Source organism: Mus musculus, chromosome 19 (genome assembly GCF_000001635.26).
Source record: "Mus musculus strain C57BL/6J chromosome 19, GRCm38.p6 C57BL/6J".
NCBI lineage: Eukaryota > Metazoa > Chordata > Mammalia > Rodentia > Muridae > Mus > Mus musculus.
In genome coordinates, this window is record NC_000085.6 from 42,809,229 (window position 1) to 42,831,555 (window position 22,327).

At 42.5% G+C, this 22,327-nt stretch overlaps 1 protein-coding gene across 3 annotated transcripts in view; it reads right to left on the reverse strand.

Annotated features, from left to right (window-relative positions):
* The window catches only part of Hpse2 (heparanase 2), a 601,936-nt gene that overhangs the window by 22,688 nt on the left and 556,921 nt on the right, over positions 1–22,327 (reverse strand). For all 3 annotated transcript variants that reach the window (XM_006527214.4, XM_011247295.1, NM_001081257.2), the window contains one exon: positions 3,652–3,797. In XM_006527214.4, coding sequence (XP_006527277.1) covers positions 3,652–3,797 — 146 coding nt within the window. The remainder of the gene's footprint in view (positions 1–3,651; positions 3,798–22,327) is intronic.

A 22,327-nucleotide genomic window follows, 5' to 3' on the forward strand; every position in this document is an offset into this window, starting at 1 on the left:
TAGGAACTGGTAATGAAGACTGCTCTGACCATACACTGCTCTACTTGGTTGATGGGCAAAGGCATGAAGCAGAGGACTTTCGGCTACAAAGACACATTCTTGGGAAGGGGTTCCCACACAAACCTAGAGCACTGTGTTGAGAATACATTGAAGAATGGATAGTCTCTGTCCGCAAGTAACCAATCCCAGAGGAGTATGTACTCTGTTAAAAATGGTGTCTGGAGGCCTGGTCAGCTTGCCATTTTTAATGCCTGATGTCAAGTCCTGGTGGCCGTTGGTTATCCCAGAAAATGCCCCTTTCTGGAGAGAGGCTCCTTCGGTAGAATGTCTGCCCCGCCCCGAGTCTCACTTGTGGTGAGACGTTCTCACCAGCAGCCAGCCCATGTATCTGGAGTTCATCTTTTCTGGCTGCTCTTCTCCTGCCTGACATCTTCTCTTTGTTGCCATGGGAGGAGGAGGAAGTGAGTCAGAGGAGGGATGCTGGAATGGGAAGATCCTGGATACAGGAGGTGGGAGATGTCAGATGGGAGGTGTGTCTTGAGTTCCAGACAGAAAACAGTCGTGTTCTAGAAACATCTCCAGTGAAGCAGGGAGTCTGGGAAAAGGAAGGGGGCTGATGCGCGTCGGTCATTGATCATTCCCAGTGAAAGTTAATGTGCTCGAGAATGGAGCTGCTCCACTGTCTCCAAATCTAATTCAAAGGTTTTCGGTTTGGTAAAACTCAGGCCCTGTTTTGCCAAACATTTTTCCCCTTAATTTCAAAGCCCCTGTGTATTTTAAGGGAAATTTAATCCACATGTTTCTGATTCATTTACACTTAACTCATCAAAATATTGTTTTGTAAGAGTCATTTGATGTCCAAGAACCCTCAGGAACCTTTTTTATGAGCTTAAAAAAAACTTCTTCTGAAAAACAGGAAGTCATGTTTTGCCAATAATAAACGAATTTGAACCCCAAAAGGCTCAATTTTGCTTCAACATCTACCAGGTTTCAGTTGGTTCTGAGTGTGGCTGAGGACCTCAGCTCCACCCCAGAAACATACATAGTTTCAGCAGAATGGCCATAAAACAGTTTCTCTGTCAACACTTGATTGCATGGAGTGGAAGGCCTGCCAGCGCTGTATAACTGGTTAACTTCAGGCGAGGACAGAGGCATTTGCTGGTGTTGGTGTGAGAACCTGACTTCTCCTAAATCAGTTTTAGGGGATCAGGCTCTGCGAGGTCGGAAAGGATCCATAATGCATGAGAGACATGAAGGTGTCCTAGTGGGTGACAAATGACTACCAGGGAGATATAAAAGGGATGTCTATGCTCTGTGGGGCACAAGGCTGATTGATCTCTAAGAACCTTCTTCAGATGAAAAACTCTGCAACAAGAAGGCTGCCATTGACATACAGGGGATACACACTGTGCAAAACTTCTTACACACAGGGGATGTTACAGACTCCCCAGAACCTCAGAAGGTTATGGAAGTACAAGCAGCCCAAGCCTCCTGTTTTAATATAGGATATTTATTTCAGACTGTTCGCCAAGGTTGATTGGTATGTAGCCAATATATCTGTTATGAGATGATTCTGTAGTTTTGTCTTCTTTGCCTACAAAGAAATTTAAGTGCATCAGCCAATAGTGCTGCTCCTAACTGGTGAGGCTGTGAGACAAGAGAGATACATGGCTTCTAGGAGCAGGTGTCTCTCCTACCGTTGTGCCTAGTTATCTGGGCACCTGATACTTTTTGCAAGGAGGAGACCTTGCAAAAGTATCCATTCCTTACATATTTGAAGGAATGAAAAAGACCTTTAACTTGGTCCTTATCATTATTGTAGTCTTCTTTCCTTTAATGAGAGGGAGAGTTTATTTTGATAGGAGCTTGGTGGAACTCCTTTCAAGAGGTTCTCTGATTGGCTTCCATAGAAGTGGGGGCATAGTTGGGGCAGGGAGAGGTTGTTGGAGGTCTCATGATAGTGAGCGGTAGAATTCTATACCATTTTATTACACTCCCCCCTCTAGCTGACATGATCGGCAAGCTCTGTAACTACAGCTCAGTGAGGAGCACCGTGTTTCATGTACTTACAAGACCTTTCTCATGCCTGCCACTGTATCAGACACAAAGAACATACACAGGACCACTGGCCCCAGGTTCAAGGTACCATCAGGATGTAAGTGAGACCTTCTCATGAAATGTCCATGAGCACTAGTGTGAGCCCTGGGAAGGGCCTCCATGGGAGCCCTCAGTGAGGACACACAAATCCTTCTCAGCACTTATATGTATTGCTGGCCTATTCCTGGACGCAGACTACTATTACAAAGGCCGCAGACTGGTGCATTTTCCAATAGGGACAGAAGGTGCCAGGAGTAATTTTTTCTCTTGAGGCTGGGGTCCACCTTTTGGGTGGCTGCCTCAGGGCCTGCCACAGACAAGGAATACAATGTTGCCTTGTGTGATGATCAGATAATTCCAGGCAAGGCCATAAAGCAGTCAGTCACTGTCAGGTAAGGGACAGAGCTTCCTGCTGAGCAAATGGGATGTTGAAAGCTTCTGGCCTGTCCCCAGGACAGCGTTCCCTCCTCTACAATAGGCACTTGTATCTACAGGGAAGACAACAGCCCCTGGCGCCCACCTCTGCTTACAGTGAGGCTTTGAAAGCATCTTATCATGAGGAATGAACAGGCTTGGCCTCTGTCTCATCAAGGCTGGAGAAGGAACATATGGTGTAATCCGACCACAGCAGCTCTTTGTGCTTCCCTCCCCTTGATCAGCCCAGATAGGCCCTGGATGGAGGTCTGACAGGAGCCAGGAGGCAGTCCTGCCCCCAGGTTTTCTCTGTAGTAAGAGAAAGAATTCTTCCTAGGGTAATCGCCTCTGCCTTAAACAGGAAGTGATGTAAGACAGAGATGGCCAGTTGGTTTTTGTTTTAGATTCAGTTTTAAAAATTTCCCCTATGGCCTGTATGTTTTAAACTTAAAAAGAAAACCTGCCAAACTTCACTAGTAATTGACTTACCTGTTTTAAAGAGAACTGTGTTGATGCCCAGTACTTCAGGCCAAAAGGAGGGTACGCTCTCAGTACCACGCTGGGTTCCGATGCTTCCAGAACCTCTTTGCCTCCAAAGGAAGTCTACATTTTACAGCCTTCTAACACTTAACATGGCTGAGGTTTCTGAAATATGGGAACTGTCCCTGAAGCTAGCGTGCTTCCCCTTGGGCACTCTTTTCCAGAGACCTAGGTGGGACACCAACCAGTCTGGACCCCGTGCTCTTGTGCCATAGATACTTATTTTCTTAGGCTCTGTGGTGGGTCAGAGCGTCACACTCAGCCTCTTGTCTTGGCTCAGGTTTACACACACACAATTTTTGTGGGCATCACATCAACTGGCACAGCCAAAGTGCCCAATAAACATCTGTTGTTTGAGGAAGAGACTGAACAAAAAGCATTGTCTGAACCCTTCCTGAGTAAATCCTAGAGACGAAAGGCTTCCTTGACAAGAAGCTATCAGTCCTCGGCAACCTGCAAAGAGAATGGTGACCACAGAGGCAGTATTCAGTTAAGACCAAGTGAACAAAGGTGGGCTCTGAAGGGTCCCAGGACCCCGGCTTTCTAAGAGGGGCTGCTATTGGGTGACCTTCTGCTCCCACCGTTTGTGGGAAAACTTACTTGTGGTGGTTTGTGCAGTGAGCATAGATTCTTAGTTTGTCTCGGATGACTCTTCCTGGCCGAGGCTTCCGCTGGAGCCCAGCTACATGCACTGCCAGGACTTTGGGGCCAATCAGACGCTTGTAAAGCAGAGAAAGCCAATAGTCCTGAGGGGAATGGAGAGGTGGAGTCAGAGAGACAACGCATGCGCACTCAGGTGTGCTGAGAAAACATGACAAACACGGGTCAGAGACTACGTCCTGCTAGGAATATAGTGTGGCTACCCTCCTAGAGCAGGCCGCTAGCTGATAATGAAGAGTCCTTTCTAACACAACCTTCCACTGACTAAGTGGGGCAGAGTTAACTGACATGGCCTCAGAGCAGCTTGTGAACAAATGAACCAAGTTCTTCTCAAACGAAATAGCCAGTTGGGGCGAGAGGCTTACATTTCCAAACTTACTTCCTGTGGCCTCATTTTCATGCTGGCTTGTGGTTTCTGTGAAGTTGGAGAATGGACATTTCTGATCCTTACGATGTCACCAATATAAGAATATAAGATATCCTTCTCCAAACACTGCCCTGGAGGAGCGTCGCAGAGATGGGGGTGAAGCTTACTCAGTAGGGGCTGAGGTCTCCACTCCAGAGCCAGAAAAACAAACAGAATAAAGCTTGCACAGAGTTTTAGTTCCTGGTTATTTTCAATATTTGGTGATAAAACGAATGTTCCCAAAGAGATTTATAACTACTTAATAAATATCTACTCTGTAGCCAACGTGTGTCTAAGCTTACAAAAGTCTGCCTACCACCATCTTAATTTTGTGTATTTGCTGTTACCACAGCTTGTGTTTGCCTTTGATACAACTTATAACTGAGATTTGTATTGTGTCAACTTTTTTTTCTTTAAAGTTTAATACAACATAATCTCCAGCTTCATTACATTCCTGCCAGCCAGCTTGGGGTGGGCATGTGGATCTTTTTGGGTGACCAGCACGCCTTCCTTAAAAAGGAGTTCATAGATGGCAATCCAATTCTTAGGCATCAACATCGAGGTGGTTGCAGGGTCCAAGGCGGAGGTTGGCTGTGTAAACTCTTAATATTAACTGATGGTTTATGAACTCAGTGTTTATAACCCACCCATGTAAGACCCACCTCAAATTCTGGAATTCAGGACAGACTCTCTAGTGTTAAAGACATCAAGTGGTCTTCACTGTGTTCCTCTTTCCAGGCAGAAGGCACTTGGGGATGTGTGTGTGTGTTCGCACGTGCGTGCGTGCATGCACATGCGCACACATGTACACATATGTGCGTGTGTGCATGTGTATGTTTAAACTGTGTGATCGTTTATCACATCAGTGGCCCAAAAATGTCTAGTAAAATTTATAAATCAGAACAAATATCTTAAAGAACCTTTGTCACCAGCATAGTTCTACATCTGCTCTGATAGCAGGCTTTAAGCCCTGCCCAACTGTTTAATCTAATTATTTTTAAGTGGCCATAGAAGGCTGTTAAGTAAAGTCTCCTAGTACTTAAAATGTAAATGTTTGAAATTCTAATTATATCAATAATTTTTAATTTCTTTAATTTACTCTTGATTGTAACTTTTGTGAGTTTTATTTATGGCCTATCACGTTTCAATAGGATATCTGTTTCCTATCTGATTTCTAACATGTTTAAAAATAATAAAAGTTTAATAAGCTGCAAATTGGCTACTAATAGCTTGGTATGATATAATCTCTCTTCTGGTTGGAGATGTTTTCTATTTTATAGATATGAAATTGGGCTCAGAAAGCTCAAAGGTACATGTGAGGTCACAAAATTAATCAGTGGTCCCCCACCCAAAAAAATAGGGGTATATTTTCCTTCAACAGTGGTGCAACACTTTACTCAGTCTGAGAAATAGAAAGTTACATTGCATAAAGGAACAAGGAAGCTTACAGGCAAACACTCAGGGACACAGACTCCAGAAGCGACCCTTAGTTTTAGTATAGAAAGCGACTGTGATGTAACTTATGACTCTTACAGTCCAGAGCATTCAGAATAAAAGGCACATGCACAACACACTCTTTCTCCAGTTCCAACCCAGTTTGTTCCTTTTAAAAAGTACTCTTCATTCCAATGTTTTATCACAAACACTCGGCTTTTTATTCAGAAAATCTGAAAAAGCTAAATAGGTTTGCTCTCAGTTTTGCACTTAGGCATAGCTATGGTCTTTGTGTTATGACAATGTTCAACTAAGGTAAGATTTTCAATTAAGGTAAAGCATATACATAGCAAAAACAACATTTAGGAAAATATTGCTTAATCTCAAATTACATGTAGCAAACATACTTCAGAAAGGTCAACTTGAGTATTCCTCATCATTAGTAATGATAAAGTTAAAATCACAGCAAGCCATTTTAACTTTAAGTGGTCCTTTTGTATTGTGAGGTAGCTAAATGCCACGCTATCTCAAGAAGGACTCTGAGGACCCTGGATGAGTCTCTGAGGAGTTTGTGATAGATGGGTTAAAGATGGCGATGCTTATTTCTAGTAACTACAGCGTTTTATTCAGCGTAGCATGGAAAGATCCACGTAGGAATTTGTATCTTAGCCAGGTAGACATGACAAGTTAGGAGTTAAATGCACTCACAGCATCACATAACCACTGCCACAGCTCGTCTCCACATCTCTCTTCACGCTGTAAAACGGAACCTGACCCATTAAACTTTAGCCCCATCTCCTTCCCCTGGGCTCCTGGTGGTCACTATTTTGCTTTCTGTGCATCTCAGGTAAGTGACTCATGAATTTTTCCTTGGATGACTGGCTTATTTCATATAGCATAATACCCAAAAGTCTCATCTATGTTGTACACATTGGAATCTCCATTCTTTTTAAGGTTGAATCATGTTCCATTCTATGTACATGTCATGTTTGATTTAACTTTTGGCCTCATGTACTTTGAAAAATGTCCCATGTGTAATGAGAATGATGTGTCTGCTGCTGTTGGGCGGGATTCTGTTTGAGCTACGTGATTTATTGTGGTTTGGGCCCTCTATTCCCTAACTGATCTTCTCTTTAGGTGTCCCCTCTGCTATGAACAAGGCACTGGCATCTCCTGCTGTAACGTTCTTCTGTTTCTCCTTTCAGCTCCGACAATTCCACCCTCATACTATTATGGTCTGTTATTGAGTGTATGGCTGTTTATAATAGTTAAATTTCCATGTACTGAATTACTTCAATGATTGTGCTTTTCAGACCCAGATTTTCTGCTTGGCCTCCTTTTGGACTTTGAATTTATTGATTTGTCTATTTTGTTACCACATCTAGTTCTTGACTCTCTCAAGATCATCTTAAAGGAGCTTTAAGGCAGTAGAGTCTTTAGGAGAACTGTCATCAGCTCTTCTTCAGGGACATGTTTTACTGATCTGGTTTTTAAATGTATCATATGCCACTGTTTCTTTCATGCCTGTGATTTTTGTTTTTGACCCTGGATCTAACAATGTTGCAACCTCTAGAAATCACAATTCCCCCTGCCTATTATTGTTTACGTTGTTTCAGGCTGAGTCTGTGCCAGGGATCACTGTGTATGTAAATGTGCGGTTCCTGCCTTGCAATCCTACCACACTGTTTTAATGACCACTGTTCTATGTTTCAGTTTGAAATCTGGTAGAGCAAGTCATGCTATCCCATTCTCAGGACAAGCTTGGTTTATAGTGGGGCTTTGTGCAGACAGAAACATTTTAGGATTAGATTATCTAATGCCTAACCAAAGCTGTTGAGACTTTGAATTATAATACATTCATAACTCTAAAGAGGAGAGGGTTTTTTTTTTTTTTTCGAGACAGGGTTTCTCTGTGTAGCCCTGGCTGTCCTAGAACTCACTTTGTAGACCAGGCTGGCCTTGAACTCAGAAATCCGCCTGCCTCTGCCTCCCAAGTGCTGAGATTAAAGGCATGTGGCACACCACCCGGCTTGAGTTTATACTTTTTAGTATTAAAAATTTTAATCCATAATTATGAGAGGGACTTACAAACAACTTTTGGGGTCTCTCTCTCTCTCTCTCCCTATATTTCTGTCTACTCTGAAGATGAAGAAGTTGTTCACAATTAAACAAAATTTTTTCTATTAGATTTTTCTATCTTTTATAATAAAATTTTTATTGGAAAATACATGGAAGCCTCTGAAGCTCAGAGCATGAAATTAAAAAATATTTTTCAGAGTGTTCTAGGAATGATGGCCGTGTAGTAAGCATAGCAACGAGGAGAATTCAGTGCTAAGCCTCCAACTTGCTCTGTCGGCAGACCCACTGATTTTCCACTTGTAGAGAAGAAACTTTTCAAAGTGCCTTACACTCCCTTCCGCCTGCCATCCATTTGATGTCCTCCTCTCTGAAGGAGCTCTTCGCTTTCACTCTGAAACAGCGCATCACTGCCAAGTCTTCATTTTCCATCCCAAGCCCAGTTCAAGGGCTATGTGTCCTGGGAAGGAGTGTGGCCCAGACAGTGGCTATGGGTTTTCTCACACACTGAAGGCTACTATCTGGCTTTTACTCTTAAAAGTGTCAGCTCACCACAAGCTCACAGTTTAAAGGTGAGTCATTTAATACATGAATCCTTAGATGGTATTGCTATATATGCAGTGCACACACACACATACACACACACACACACACACACACACACACACACACACACACACAGCTGAGAACATAGACTGGTGCCCTTGGGTAGGATGGAAAGAGCCAGGGGAATAGGAAAGTGGAGTAACACAGGCTGATGGAACTCTTCATAGCTGTTTGCATGGTGGACTCACAATAACGTTTTACATTGTTTTCTCCTGAAAGTCACACACAGGCATGATTTTTGTATGTAGTAAATAATGTATTAGATACTATGTAAAATACAACAAATCAAATCTCATGAATGGGTTGTTATCCGTGATTTCTTTAGACAGATAGGTTGTTGATAGGCTTCCATCTCTGAATTGTTTTGCTGCAAAAGGGATGAGTTACAGTGATGCCAATCATCTCCAAGGTTACAGTGATGCCTATCATCTCCAAGGTTACAGTGATGCCAATCATCTCCCACGTTACAGTGATGCCAATCATCTCCAAGGTTACAGTGATGCCAATCATCTCCAAGGTTATAGTGATGCCTATCATCTCCAAGGTTACAGTGATGTCAATCATCTCCTCTCTTGGGAGAATGGAGGATTGTGACTGGCATGTTGGTTGAGGGTAGGGACTTTTATTATGAACCTTTTCAGACTGCCTTTTCATTCTTTCCTTTCCATCCCCCTACCTAGTCCACTTCTAAAACAGACAGGCAGACAGACACACAAAAACAAAACAGAAAAACAAAACCAAACCCCACTGGATCTCTTTTCCACTCTCTCCCCTTCCCCCTTCTTCCCCTCCCTTCTCATCTCTCCCCCTTTCCCCTTCCCTCTTCACCTCTCTGTCCTCACTGTCCCCTTGTGAAAACTACTTTTCCACAGAATCAAATGTGTTTTCTTTCCCTGTCACTTTCTCCTTCCTTCCTTTCCTTGTCTCTTTCTCTTAAATGAATATATTCTATTTATATAATTAATCACAATAAATATATATGAATGCGATGATTCCAGATAATTTCTTAAGGAAATAACATGAAAAAAATAGAATAAATATGACTATATATCAAAGAAAATAATATATATAAATACATATATTTATAGAAACTAACTACAAAGACACTGGATGAAAGAACACTGCAGAAGTTCTCAGACAGTAAGAGTCATTAATGGGCAAAGAAAATTCTATGACCTTTTATGTCAACAGTGAGAAATTTCCAAAGGAAGGAATGTATTACAGCTTCCAAGGGACAAAGAAAGACACAGACATTCTTTAAATGTATCAGGCATGAGAAGCTGAAGAAAAATCGTGTCCATTTATTGGCTGGAGAGGGAAAACTAATAGCAGGTGACACTACGGTGACAGGGGTTTTAAATCTTTCTCTTTCACTCAGTATTTGTCAAAAAGTCAATTGTTGTCTGAAAGGAAGACAAGGAAGTGTATGGAATGAGTTGAACCAAAACAAATAGGAAAAGAGAAACTGACAGAGGACTACAGAGCTTACTAGATTAACTGCTGAGCTGTATCCTTGAGGTCTGAAATGACCAAACCAATCCTACAGCCCGGTGCCGAGGAGAGGTGCTGAGACTCAGCTGTGGAATACCCACGTGTTTAAGGCTCTGGAGCAGTACCTCGCCATATGGTTGAAGGATAATGAATGGCCTTGCTCTGATAGAAATATTTGCAAAAGGAGAGCAGCAGTCAGGGACCTCCTATAGCAAAGCATCTGACCCAGCCAAGGGCAGCAACGGAACCGCCCACAGAGTGGGAGTTAAGGCTTGAAGAAGTGAGAGGAAGAGAGCTCAAAGACCCTGGGACAGGGAGGGGTTCAGCGTCACAGCCTGAAGGCAGCCCCATTGGCCTTGCAAACAGGGCAAGAGTGGGCCAAAAAGAGGACGGCGGAGCCAGCTCTCAAGACCCTAAGGGTTTTAGATGTCACTTTAAAATAAATGAAAAGGTTATAATTATGTGGTGAAGCAGAGACAGTGACACTATTTAGTTTATATTTATCAGGTTGGCTTTCACAACTGTGAAGAAAGTGGATTGAAGAAAACCACTAAGGAGTTAATTTATGAGGATGGTGATCATGGTTTGGGTAAGGAAGTTATGTTAGAGAAGAGCAATGTGAGATAGATTTAGGACACAGTAACACTCACAGCACTGGATGTGCATATAAGAGTAATATGAGATATATTTAGGACTGATAGGACTGGATATTGGTTGGATACATAAAATAAGTATGAAAGAGGACTCATGATTTTGAAACAATGACATTTTAAGACTCTGGAAGATGGGGTGGCAACTGGTTGCTTGGCAACAATAGCAGTGTTTCCCTTCTATGTACAATTCCATCTCCTTCTAACCCATCCATGATGCAACAAAGCTTGGCGATGACAAATTTTACCAGGAACAAATAGGTAAAAATACAACCATAAGAAACAGCATTAAAGAGATACAGGTAATGACTACAGACAGATGCTTCTATGAGTCAGTTCTGGATTCTTGTAACAGTTTTTATGTCTATGGATCCACTGCATGGGTTTTCAGGATTTGTATTTATCCATTCAGTATTTCTCAAGCTTAATAGCTATAAAAATTTAGAATCAGACAAAGAGACCCCTGATTCAGAGGGTCAAGCTCTGCTCTCTTCTTCACGAGGGCACGTGTCCCATTCTTAAGTTAGCACTCCTTTCTGGATCACATATCGAATAAACCAGATCCTAGGAATCTGCCCAGATCACCTCTGATATTTCGTCTGAATCTGCATGGGCTGAAACTTGGAGTTTGGTTTCTAGACCTAGGGGTCTGGTGAATTATAGTTCTGACAATATGTGCCAGTAGGCCGGAAAGGTAACAAGAGGAAGTTGCTTGTGGAGATGTGACCGGATGTGGGCTTGCAGACTGGCTTAATTGTATGCCCCAAGACTACTGATACATTACAAAGGAGGACAAAGAGGGAGCTGGAGTGTGGCATTAGGCTCTGACCAGTCCAATCAAAGCTGTGGGTCCATTAATTGATTTTTTGGTGTTATTAGCATTTTCTAAGCATATATCAGTGCTATACTAGGATTCTATCTACCCTAAGAGTTGTAAAGATGAACAAGACATCTTTACCTCTAGAGACCGCTATGTCTTTAGAGACTTAGTTGGCAAAGACACATGTAGACATCTCTCAATAAAATGAGCTAACTAAAGAAGATAACACATGAGCAGGAAACACTTGTATCCCTTTGGAAATTCAGAAGAAACACTGTTTTTCTGACTGAGGAATACATGGATGCTTGCTTAGAGAAACAAAAGTAGAAAAATAATTTGCTTAAAGTTGCAATATATAATCACTCAAATCCTAAAATTTATTTATTGCCTCTAAACTCGTCCTCATAGGCACTAAATGAGATCTAGAAGCATCTATCAGAGTGTCCAATGTGATATAGCTGTCTCCTGAGGGCCTTTGTCAGTGCTTGGCAAATACAGAAGTGGATGCTCACAATCATCCATAGGACGGAGCACAAGGTCCCCAGTGAAGGAGCTAGAGAAAGTACCCAGGGAGCTGAAGGGGACTGAAGTCCCATAGGAGGAACAACAATATGAACTAATCAGTACCCCCAGAGCTCCTTGGAACTAAACCACCAATCAAAGAAAACACATGGTGTTACAAGTATAGGGGAACGCCAGGACTGGTAATGGGAGTGGGTGGGTTGGGGAGCAGGGGGAGGGGGGAGGGATAGGGGATTTTCAGAGGGGAAACTAGGAAAGGGGATAACATTTGAAGTGTAAATAAAGAAAATATCTAATAAAAACATAAAAAGAAAATATTTAATAAATATTGCTTCTTCCTATCTTTATTCTAGCTTCATGAAAATATTCTTGATGTACATTGTTATGTTTCATCTTACCCTAAAACCTGACGCACACACATGCTTGTGTGTGATGGAAAGGTTGGGTAAAAGTTCCTTGAAGCATTTATCTTTGTATTTCTAGGGCCCTAGACATTGGCAACCAATAAACAATCTTTAAATTGAGTGAACAATCAAATTAAATTTACCGAAAGCTGATGTGAGGATGTCTAGGCTGGATGGGAATGAAGTGGTACCACCCCATGTCAGGGGCTGGTGTGGTCTTGCCTCAGGTACCTCAGCTTGTTTGCTCTCACTAATCTGTGCTTCGGGAAAACACATATGGACTGACATGGCTAGCAAAGTGACAGTATTTTTTTCTCTTTATAGAGATTCTTATGTGACCTCCGAGGTCACAAAATCATAGTTAACTCTTAGCAAACACAGATGATACTCCTGGTTTAGGCATCTGTCCTTAGAGAGCCAAGAAGAAATGGAGAGGAATACGGCTATTGGTTCATCACTAGATGTGGTCCAACAGAGCTGACACGCTGGGGAAAGGACCCCATTCTTATAACTTCTCCAAAGAGGGAGCTTTAAGCCAGATCCAGAAAATTCTATGTGATGGAAGTGTGCTTTGAGCATTTTTCTTTTCTGGAGGAAAAGAAATTCTCTCTGATCCAGTGATATCACTCAGAGCTATTGGATGGGCTAGAGAAGGAAGATTTATTGTTTTAGTATATAAACTAGACCCTTTCTATCTTGCCTTTTTTAAAATTTTAATTACTTTTTAAATTTATTCACTTTACATCCCCTCACTGACCTTCTTTCTGGTCACTTCTCCCACAATCCTTCCTCTATCCCCCCCTTCTCCTCTGAGTAGGTGGGACTTCTTCCTCCCCACCCCCTCCCTCATACTTCAAGTCTTTGCCAGGCTAGGCACTTCCTCTCCCACCGAGGCCAGACAAGGCAGCCCAGCTAGAAGAACATATCCCACATACAGGCAACAGCTTTTGGGATAGCCTCACTCCAGTTGTTCAGGACCCACATGAAGGTCAAGCTGCACATCTACTACATATGTAAGGGAGGCCTGGGTCCAGCCTGTGTGTGTTCTTTGGTTGATGGTTCAGTCTGAGAGCCCCAGGGTCCAGGTTAGTTGACTCTGTTGGTCTTCCTGTGGAGTTCCTATCACCTTTGGTGGCTTCCTCCTACCCTTCTATATCTTGCCTTTTATGTTCAGAGTTTTGAGTTTTATGTTTATTGGATGAAGGCAGGTGTACTGGCTAATTTTGTGTCAACTTGACACAGCTGGAGTTATCACAGAGAAAGGAGCTTCAGTTGAGGAAATGCCTCCATGAGATCCAGCTGTAAGGCATTTTCTCAATTAGTGATCAAGGGGTGAGGGCCCCTTGTGGGTGGGACCATCTCTGGGCTGGTAGTCTTAGTTCTATAAGAGAGCAGGCTGAGCAAGCCAGGAGAAGCAAGCCAGTAAAGAACGTCCCTCCATGGCCTCTGCATCAGCTCCCGCTTTCTGGCCTGCTTGAATTCCAGTCCTGAACTTCCTTGGTGATGAACAGCAGTGTGGAAGTGTAAGCTGAATAAACCCTTTCCTCTCCAACTGCTTCTTGGTCATGATGTTTGTGCAGGAATAGAAACCCTGACTAACACAGCAGGTGAGGCACTGTCTGCTCTGGATTCAAAGATCCAAAGATAGAAATAATAATTTTATTGTAAAAGTGCCCAGAGCACATGTAGTGGGTGAGTTAGTTGAGGCAAAAATGCCTCTTGAACTATTCTTGTTTCAAGAACTTGGATAGCAGATTAGACTAAGATCTAGGATGCTAATAAAACGCTCTGCTGTTTAAAACACTTGTCAAACTCCCAAGTTGATATCATTAGATTCAATAATTATACATCTCACAGTTTATTCTTTTTTAATTGGGTATTTATTTCAATTACATGTCCAATGCTATCCCAAAAGTCCCCCACACACTCCCCCACCCATCACAGTTTATTCTTTTTTTTCACAGTTTATTCTTAAGCAAAGATCATACATATGTGCAAAGATTATCTGTGAGACAGTTGCAGCTACTTTGCTGATGTGCACATATCATCTGTCCCCTCCTGGCCACAGCACCTGATTTTCTCTCAGACAATTCAGCTGTGATTGTGCACTGCTAATCAGAGCTCCCTTGAGGTAGCTGACAATATTAAGCCAGTTGGACACTTTTCTTCAGGGAATCTGAAAAATGAATGAAGTGACCGACTGGCTATGTGACCAAGAGCCTGGAGAAGCTTTTTCTATGCAGCCATGCTGTTCACTGGTACTGTCATTAGACTGTGGTGCTTCAGCTTTTATTCTCTACTTAATATCGCTACTTCTCAGTGATTCAGGAGCTAAGAGTACACTCTGCTCTTGGTTCAGTACCCGGCATCCACACAGCAGCTCACAGGCACATGCCCATGCCCTTCCCCTACAAATCAAAGATAATATACACACTGAAATGATTTCCTATCTCTTCCTCATTATCACCACAGAATCGTAACTGGCTGAAGAGTCAATGGGAGAAAAACCTGAATACAACTGTTCAATAAGTTAACTAAGAGACAAATTATGACAGATTCATCTATGGATACTTCATAGTTCCTAAAAATAATATTTTAGAAGAATACTAAAGGATTTTAAATTATGTTCATTGGAGATTTAGAAGGAACAGAATAGTGATACAAGGGAAGGCTGTCTCTGTGGTCAACCTTGCAGGCTATGTATCTAATGAGCATGGCAAGTCTCTCCTGTAATAGGAGTGGAGGGAATTTTTTTTGAAAGAATACTTCTGACACGAGACTAAAAGGAAAATATACAAAGAATTCAACAAACAAGTAATCAAGGAAAAAAAAATGGCCCAATTAAAAGATGGGCTAGGCCCACGCCATGGGAGAGAGAGGCAACCCCTGATACTACTAATGATACTCTGCTATGTTTGCAGACAGGAGCCTAACATAACTGTCTTCTAAGAGACTTCATCCAGCAGCTGATGGAAACAGATGCAGAGGCCCACAGTCAAACATTAGGCATAGCTCAGGGAGACTCATGGAAGAGTGAGGGGAAGGACTGGTTGAGGAGGTCAAGGGTACCACAAGAAGACCTACAGAGTCAACTAACCTGGGCCCATGGGGGTTCATAGAGACTGAACCACCAACTAGAGAGCATGCAGGGGCTGGACCTAGGCTCCCTACACATTTGTAGCAGTTGTGAGCTTGGTCTTCTTGTGGGTCCCCTAACAATTGGAGTGGGGGTGTGGGTCTGTTGCTGACTGTGTTGCCTGCCTAGGATCCCCTTCCCCTAGCTGGTCTGCCTTGTCTGGCCTCAGTTTAATAGGATGCACTTGGTCCTGCTGTGCAGGATGGTACTGGGGGCGGAGGGAGCTGTTTCCATTCTCTGAGGGTAGTGTTATGTGAGGAGAGGGGCTGCAATCAGGATGTAAAGTGAATAAATGAATAAATAAAAATGGGCTAGAGATCAGAGTAGATGTCAATAGAAAATATAAAAATAGATAAAAATACCTCGGAAAAGTATTTCATCGTCCTTGATAAATTGGAGAAATTCAAATGAAAACAACTTTGAGATTTCATCTCACCCCAGTCAGTATGGATAAGATCAACAAAACAACTGTCAAAAATTGCTGTGGGGTTCATGGGGAAAGGAGAATCCTTATTCACTGTTGGGAGTGCACACTGGTGCAGCCACTTGAGAAATACACTCACCAGATGACCCAGCTATTCTACTCCTGCCAAGGAGTATTGCCCAAAGTACTCAACATCCTCTGGACACACCTGCTCAGCCATGCTCACTGCCATTGTCGTCACAACAACTAGGACACAGAAACAACCTATATGTCCTGCGATAGATGACTGCTAAATGAAAATGTGGGACATCTACATCATGGAGTACTATTCCATTGTAAGGAAAATGAAACCATGAATTATTCAGAAAAGATTACACTGACTGAAAGACAAGTGTGGTACATTCTCTCTCATCTGTAGTTCCTTGCTCCATATCTTCAGGTGTGAGGATGTAACACAGCAACCACAGAAACCAGGTCTGATAGGGACTTAAAAGGAGACTAGCAAGATATAGGAGTTATGAAGGGGGAAATGGGAAAACAGGGAGGAGGATCTAACTGAGGAAGAGGGAGGAGGTCAATATAGGAGGGAGGAGGGACAAGTAACACATAGAGGACACAGGACTCAGATAGTTCAAGTCAAATATAACCTAAAGCCTCCTTCCTGTGATCTAGTTCCACAGAACCAGAAAGAACTTTGTTAGCTGCCCAGGGAGGCAATAGTCTTATCCAGCTGTGACAAGTATAAACCATAACACTGTCTAATGCTGCAAGATACCAAAGGTGTAGTAGTGGCACTCATGTCTTGGTGGTAACCAACAGCTATCTGACTTAGGCCAACTCAACAGAAGAGAAATCATGCTTGGTACTAGAAACCTATCTAATTACCTGGGGCTAGTGAGGTCATAGATCTCAGAGGAGAACTTATGGCTGCTACTCCACTAGACCAGCAAATTACTAGCTTCATTCTAAACCTTATCCTTATACCCACAGATAAGCTTCCATCCCTTGTCAAAGAAGCTTTTCTTTACAGCAAATGGAGACCATTACAGGAAACCACAACTTAATACAATGTATAGATCAATGCACTAGGAGTTCAGCTCTAATGGATATTTCATCAATACAACTGCTATACCTAAGGTTCAGGGAACATCGTGGAAGAGGGGGTAGAAAGATTGTAAGAGCCAGAGGACCAGGAATTCTGCTCTGAGACTATCTCCTAGAAATGACGAAGCCTCCCTCATTGTTTAAACCGAAGTTGGATTTCTTTTGTATTCCACTCAGTGGAAGACTGCAATTCTCTTCATAGAGTGGACTAATGAATGCTTTTTGAATGCTCAAGATACACTCAATCTTTGCACAAATTCTTCCAGTGAGTTCTGGAAACAACCACAACTATTTGCTCTTTTTAATAGACAAAGATACCAAGGCCTGGAGACATAAAGTAGTTTATCTAACTGACAAATTGTAGTCCTAGCTGAAAACCCAATGCTCAGACACACTCTAGGTCTTATAAATGTTGAATGAGTGCATACATGAAATCAAACAGATAAAGTCCCTTATTAATGATCTCCAAATTATAAATAAGAATTGATTTTTAGGATTAAGAAGTGACAGCCTACTCAATGAAGTAACCACACTGCCCAAGGGAAATGTCTCATTTAGTGAATTAGTGACTTCACTCAGACTTCTTTTTCACTCTCAGAATCACTGCTGCTTCCAGCTACAAGGCAGCCTCATTCTTTTCCCTCCTCTGAAGGCCTCTGCGAGACTCAGTAAAGCAGAGGGAATAATTCACTGGCTGAACGAGGTACTTGAGAAAGCAAGAGGTGAAAACATTCCTCTTGCTTAGACTGACTCCAGGGCATAAGCTCTTCTTTGTGGCTCTTTCTTTTGAGCAAAGCCAGATTCCCAGGTATGAAGGTCATTGTCTAAAGCCTCACCGTGTGCAAAGGGGTCCAAAATACAAAGAGCCATTTCAGACAAACTTGAAAATTAATTATTTAGTGAAGAGGAAAAGAGTAGGCAGCCAACATTTCTCAACTCTAAAAGTAGAATTCAGCAGAAAGGCAGGCGGGTATGCCAAATTTCAGAGTCTCCTTGATTTCCTGGGAGATTCCTGGTTCTAACATAGTTACAAAGAATGCAGGGGGCAAGCCCAGCGTGGTGAAACATGGGGGCTGAGGTTGGAGGAGCCCAAGTTTGAAGCCAAGAATCTTTGTCTACATAGTGAGAGATCCTGTCTCAATACCCAGTCCAACCCAACCTCACCCAACCCAACCCATATCAAACCAACTCAGACTCAGCATCTTACAACAGGAGCAATCCATTCTCTAGACTTATAAGAATCTGAACTAAGATATGGCCTTTGTGTCATCATCACTACTGATAACATGGGCCAGGTGATGCTTATTCTGAGGGCTGAGCTGTGCACTGGCCTGTACAAACTGGATAGTGGCATACCTCTTTCCTCGTTGTAATATTGAAAATGTCTCTGACAACTGCCAAATATCTCCAGTGGAGAAAGATCACACCGTCACCTCCCCACTTGGAGAGTCACTGACTTACAGAGGAGCAAAGAGAAAACACTGTGTGTCCCCTTCCCAAACATCCTAGATATCCTATGAATGTAAACTCTCACAAGCCTGAATTGAGGACCTGTTTTTGCTTGGGGTGGCAGAGGGAATAAAGTGTCTCTTAACATTATTTATTTGAAGATAATATGTAAAGATGTCTAATCTTTTGTTATTGCTTGTTGAAGAATGTTCCCTTCCATTTATCTAAGCCAAGTAAAGTTTGCAAGCATGAGGTGCTTGTATTGCAGTCTATGCCCTTGCAATAGGGCTGCCTCTTGGAGCACTTTGTTCTGGCTGCTGTGTCCACTCTCCACAGTGGCAGAGAATCTAGGGCTCTGGAGTCAGAACTCAGCGTACAAATTCCAGTTCGCTTACTTGTGTTCACTGTAAGCCACTCAGTTGTGCTAAACTTCATGTTCTAAAACCATAAAACTTTTCCTTGCTTGACTGTGGTAGGCAGTTGATGAAGCCTGGGAAAATGTCTGACTCACTGGCACAAAGAGCCAGTTCCTGCTTATGTTTTCTTCTTTCAGTGTTTGATTAATGTGGTGGAGGCACAAGGGGACACCTCCCTCCACAGTCTAGTGCCCTAGAGTATTTATTCAGCTCTGTTCAGAGCACAAGGCAGGTAGGTGGGCAATGCTAAGACAGAGAGGCTCTTGGATGTGACTCACACCTTTGTACCCGGTTTGTTCAGAAGCGACTTAGGAAGGCAGCAATGAGAGGCTGGATGTGAGGGCCACAAGCTTTTTCACAGTGTCCTCTGTGGCTACAGGGGTTTTGTTTCTCTGAGAAGATATCCTCTAAGCATGCTCTAATGTGGGTGACAGTAACTGAGGTTAGACTTGCATCTCAGTTCAGCTCCAGCTCTTTCTAGGGAGAACTGTCTCATTTTAGGTACTTTACTCTGGAGCCTTAGAGTTCTCATCTGTAAGAAAGATAATACATGAGCCTAGCTCAAGAGGCTGAAGATTAACGGAACAGTATATGTAAGAGGAGCAGGCAGCCTAGTTCCTGGCGAGTGGAATACACTTAAAATATTCAATGATGTTGCCATTAATGGTGATTTTTCTATAAATGCCCCTGTCCATGTATGCCATTTTTGAATATATTCTTGTTTTTTTTTTTTTTGTTTGTTTGTTTTTTTTGTTTTTTCGAGACAGGGTTTTTTGGTTTTTTGGATTTTTTTTTTTTAGTGATGGAGCCAGTGGGGTTTAAGGTAGATAAGAAAATGTAACAGCTAGGCTATGAAGAGAGAACATGCAGAAGATGGCATATGTATGGAGGAGAGGAGGGTAACACAAGGAAAGGAGAGAAGAGTAGGCAGAAAAATAAGGATCCAGAGGGAACAATGGAGCTTTTAAATGAAACTACATGGGTGCTTCAAGGTCTTAGGGTCAGGCCATGGCATAGCCATGCCTTGTCTCTACGTGAGTGGATGAGGGGTCAGCTGGCTTGTTGGCTAGATGCTGTTGCCACTGTTGTCACCATCATCATGTTGTTGTTGTTGTCTAGTCACCACCACCACCACAGCTGTCATGCACAGAATCAACAGTCATAACTAACAGTCTCATACTTCGAAGAGGTCAGATTTTTGTTGCTCCAGATCCAGTAAGGTTTCTAAGCAGAGCTTTCGAGCCCTGAGATTCTATGCTTGTTTCCTTAATTGGTTCATTCTTCAACTGTCAATTGAAGTACAGGCCCTTTTGGCTGAGTGGCTCTTTTCTGCCCCTCAAGGGCTTTGCCTACATTTAACACCCAAACTTTTCTGCATCAAAAGTACTTAATAAAGGTAGAAAAATTAATCATAAGGTGCTCAGAGAGGTGGTTTCATAATCACTGCCTTCCGGGCGAGCTCCAGAAGCTGAGCCAGAGGGGAAGGCTCAGAAGTGTGGTTACAGAGACGTCAGCTGACTCTGCTGTCAGTGCTAGCACCTCCCTGATATGAAGAGCAGAACTGAGGCTGGGCACGGAGTGCAGACTTGTCCATGGCTCTACCAGGCCAACAGCAGGGCTCACTGACTCCAGAGGAGGCACTTTCCTAACAGTCAAGTGCTTTGACAAGCTCAAGGAGCCAGAACACACAAGTGAAGATGCCTTCCACCCAGAGAGCTCCAGTAAAGCCTGGGCAACACTGTGTTGTTCACAAACTCATTTGCAACTGCTTCAATTAAAGAATTAAACTATCTCTGAGTGGCAGCAATGCCTATAAGGAGCCGAATTAGAAAACAAGCTACATTCCACACCTTTATTGTGCACACACTTATTAACAAATATGTGAAAAAAAATACCGTAAGCCAGGGAAGGGAGACTTAGAATTGGAGACTTTAAAAAAGCATCTAGTTCAATCTGGCATGCATGGTGGAACTGGAAATGGCTACAGTGTGTAGCTGGTGGGAAAGCATGGCCCAAATGCTGTTTTCCAGTCCCCCTGTTTCACTTGTACTCAGGAGAGCAGCTTACAATCTACAGGCCCTAGTGCTATCTCTACCTAGGGATTTCAAAACCAGAGTGATAGGAAATGCTCCAAAATTATATCCTATTTCACTTTTTAGGCACCAACTATTTCTTTTCTGTTTTCATTTGGTTCTATAGCTATGGGCCAGAGAGGGGGACTCACTAGGGAAGTGCTTGCTATGTACACATGAAGTTCAGATCACCAGGAGCTACGTAAAAATGTCAGGTTTGGTAGTGTGCACTTGTAATCCTAGGGCTGGGGATGAAGGAAGGCAAATCCCAGGGGAGAAAGCTAGACAATCTAGCCAAAATGGCAATTTGTAGAGAGAATTTCTTTAAAAAAAATTAGGTAGAAAAGTGATTGAGGAAAACATTTCATGTTCAACCTATGGCTGCTGCATGTGCCTACACAGATGGACACACACACACACACACACACACACACACACACACACACAGAGCTGTATACCCAATGGCTTTAAGAACATTTTATTCATATAAGGATTTATGTGTTTATAGTAATAGCTTTACAATCTTCAGGGTCCACCCAAACAAGGGTGTAAAGGCAGACACATCAGTGGTAAAGGGGAAATCAGTGTAGGGATAGACAACATCTTTGTTTCTTCTTATGTCCTGTGATAGAGGCTGTTTCCTTTGCTGTTTATGAAGAAAGGAATATCTGAGGTATGAGGTATGTGAGATAGCTACAGGGTGAGGGGAAGCAGGCTTTGGAAATGAAGACTATGTCCATCAGGGAATCCTGAGAGGAGGCAAAGGCAGAGGAGATAAAAGGTAGAAGAAATGGATCTTATTGATATTATTCTAGACCTTATGTAGAGGCTCCAGTATGGTACTACTCTTGTGGAAACCCAGTGAAGAGGTGACCTGTCACTAACTAGCAAAATTATCTTGGCAAACTAGGTTATTTCCAACAGAAAATGAACTAAAATAAAATTAAATAAGTAGTTACCTCTATCCCAGGGCTTTTCTGGGGTGTGGCTCAACTCTTCCTATAAGGATGCTTCCTATAAGGATGCTTGGTCAACCCTTATAAGGATGCACAACACACAACTACAGTTAATCTGCTAGCCACCACCTTGTCTTTGACATTCAGGAAGTGACTATGGGTTAGTGGTGGGAATATTTTGGAGCAGATCTTTGCCAAAGAATTCTTATCGTCAATAAATGCAAATGAGGAGCCACAGAGTTATCTCAGTAACTACCTTCGGCATTTTCCTGTACAGCCACCTGAATAGTAAAAATCCATCATTAAACACTAAGAGAGTCATTATAGTTTTACAGGGTTTGCATAAGATAATAGCAGTTGATGGAGAAGTTGAAAGGAATGTCAAATTTGTCATAGGAACCTACTATGAAATGGAATGCAAATTCTTTAAACTGTGTTAAAATTTCAAAGTTCAAAGGAAAGTCCAATTTTAGAAATCTTCAGGCTGGAAAATAGCTTATTGAATCTGGAATGAAGACATTACTGTAAAGCCATTGCATCGCTTGATAATGATGACATTTCCAGAAGCACAGTGATATAAGCCTTAAACTCTACAAAGTCACACTTTTCTCCTAAAGTACTGTGATGGGACATTTCTTCCTAGGTTCACT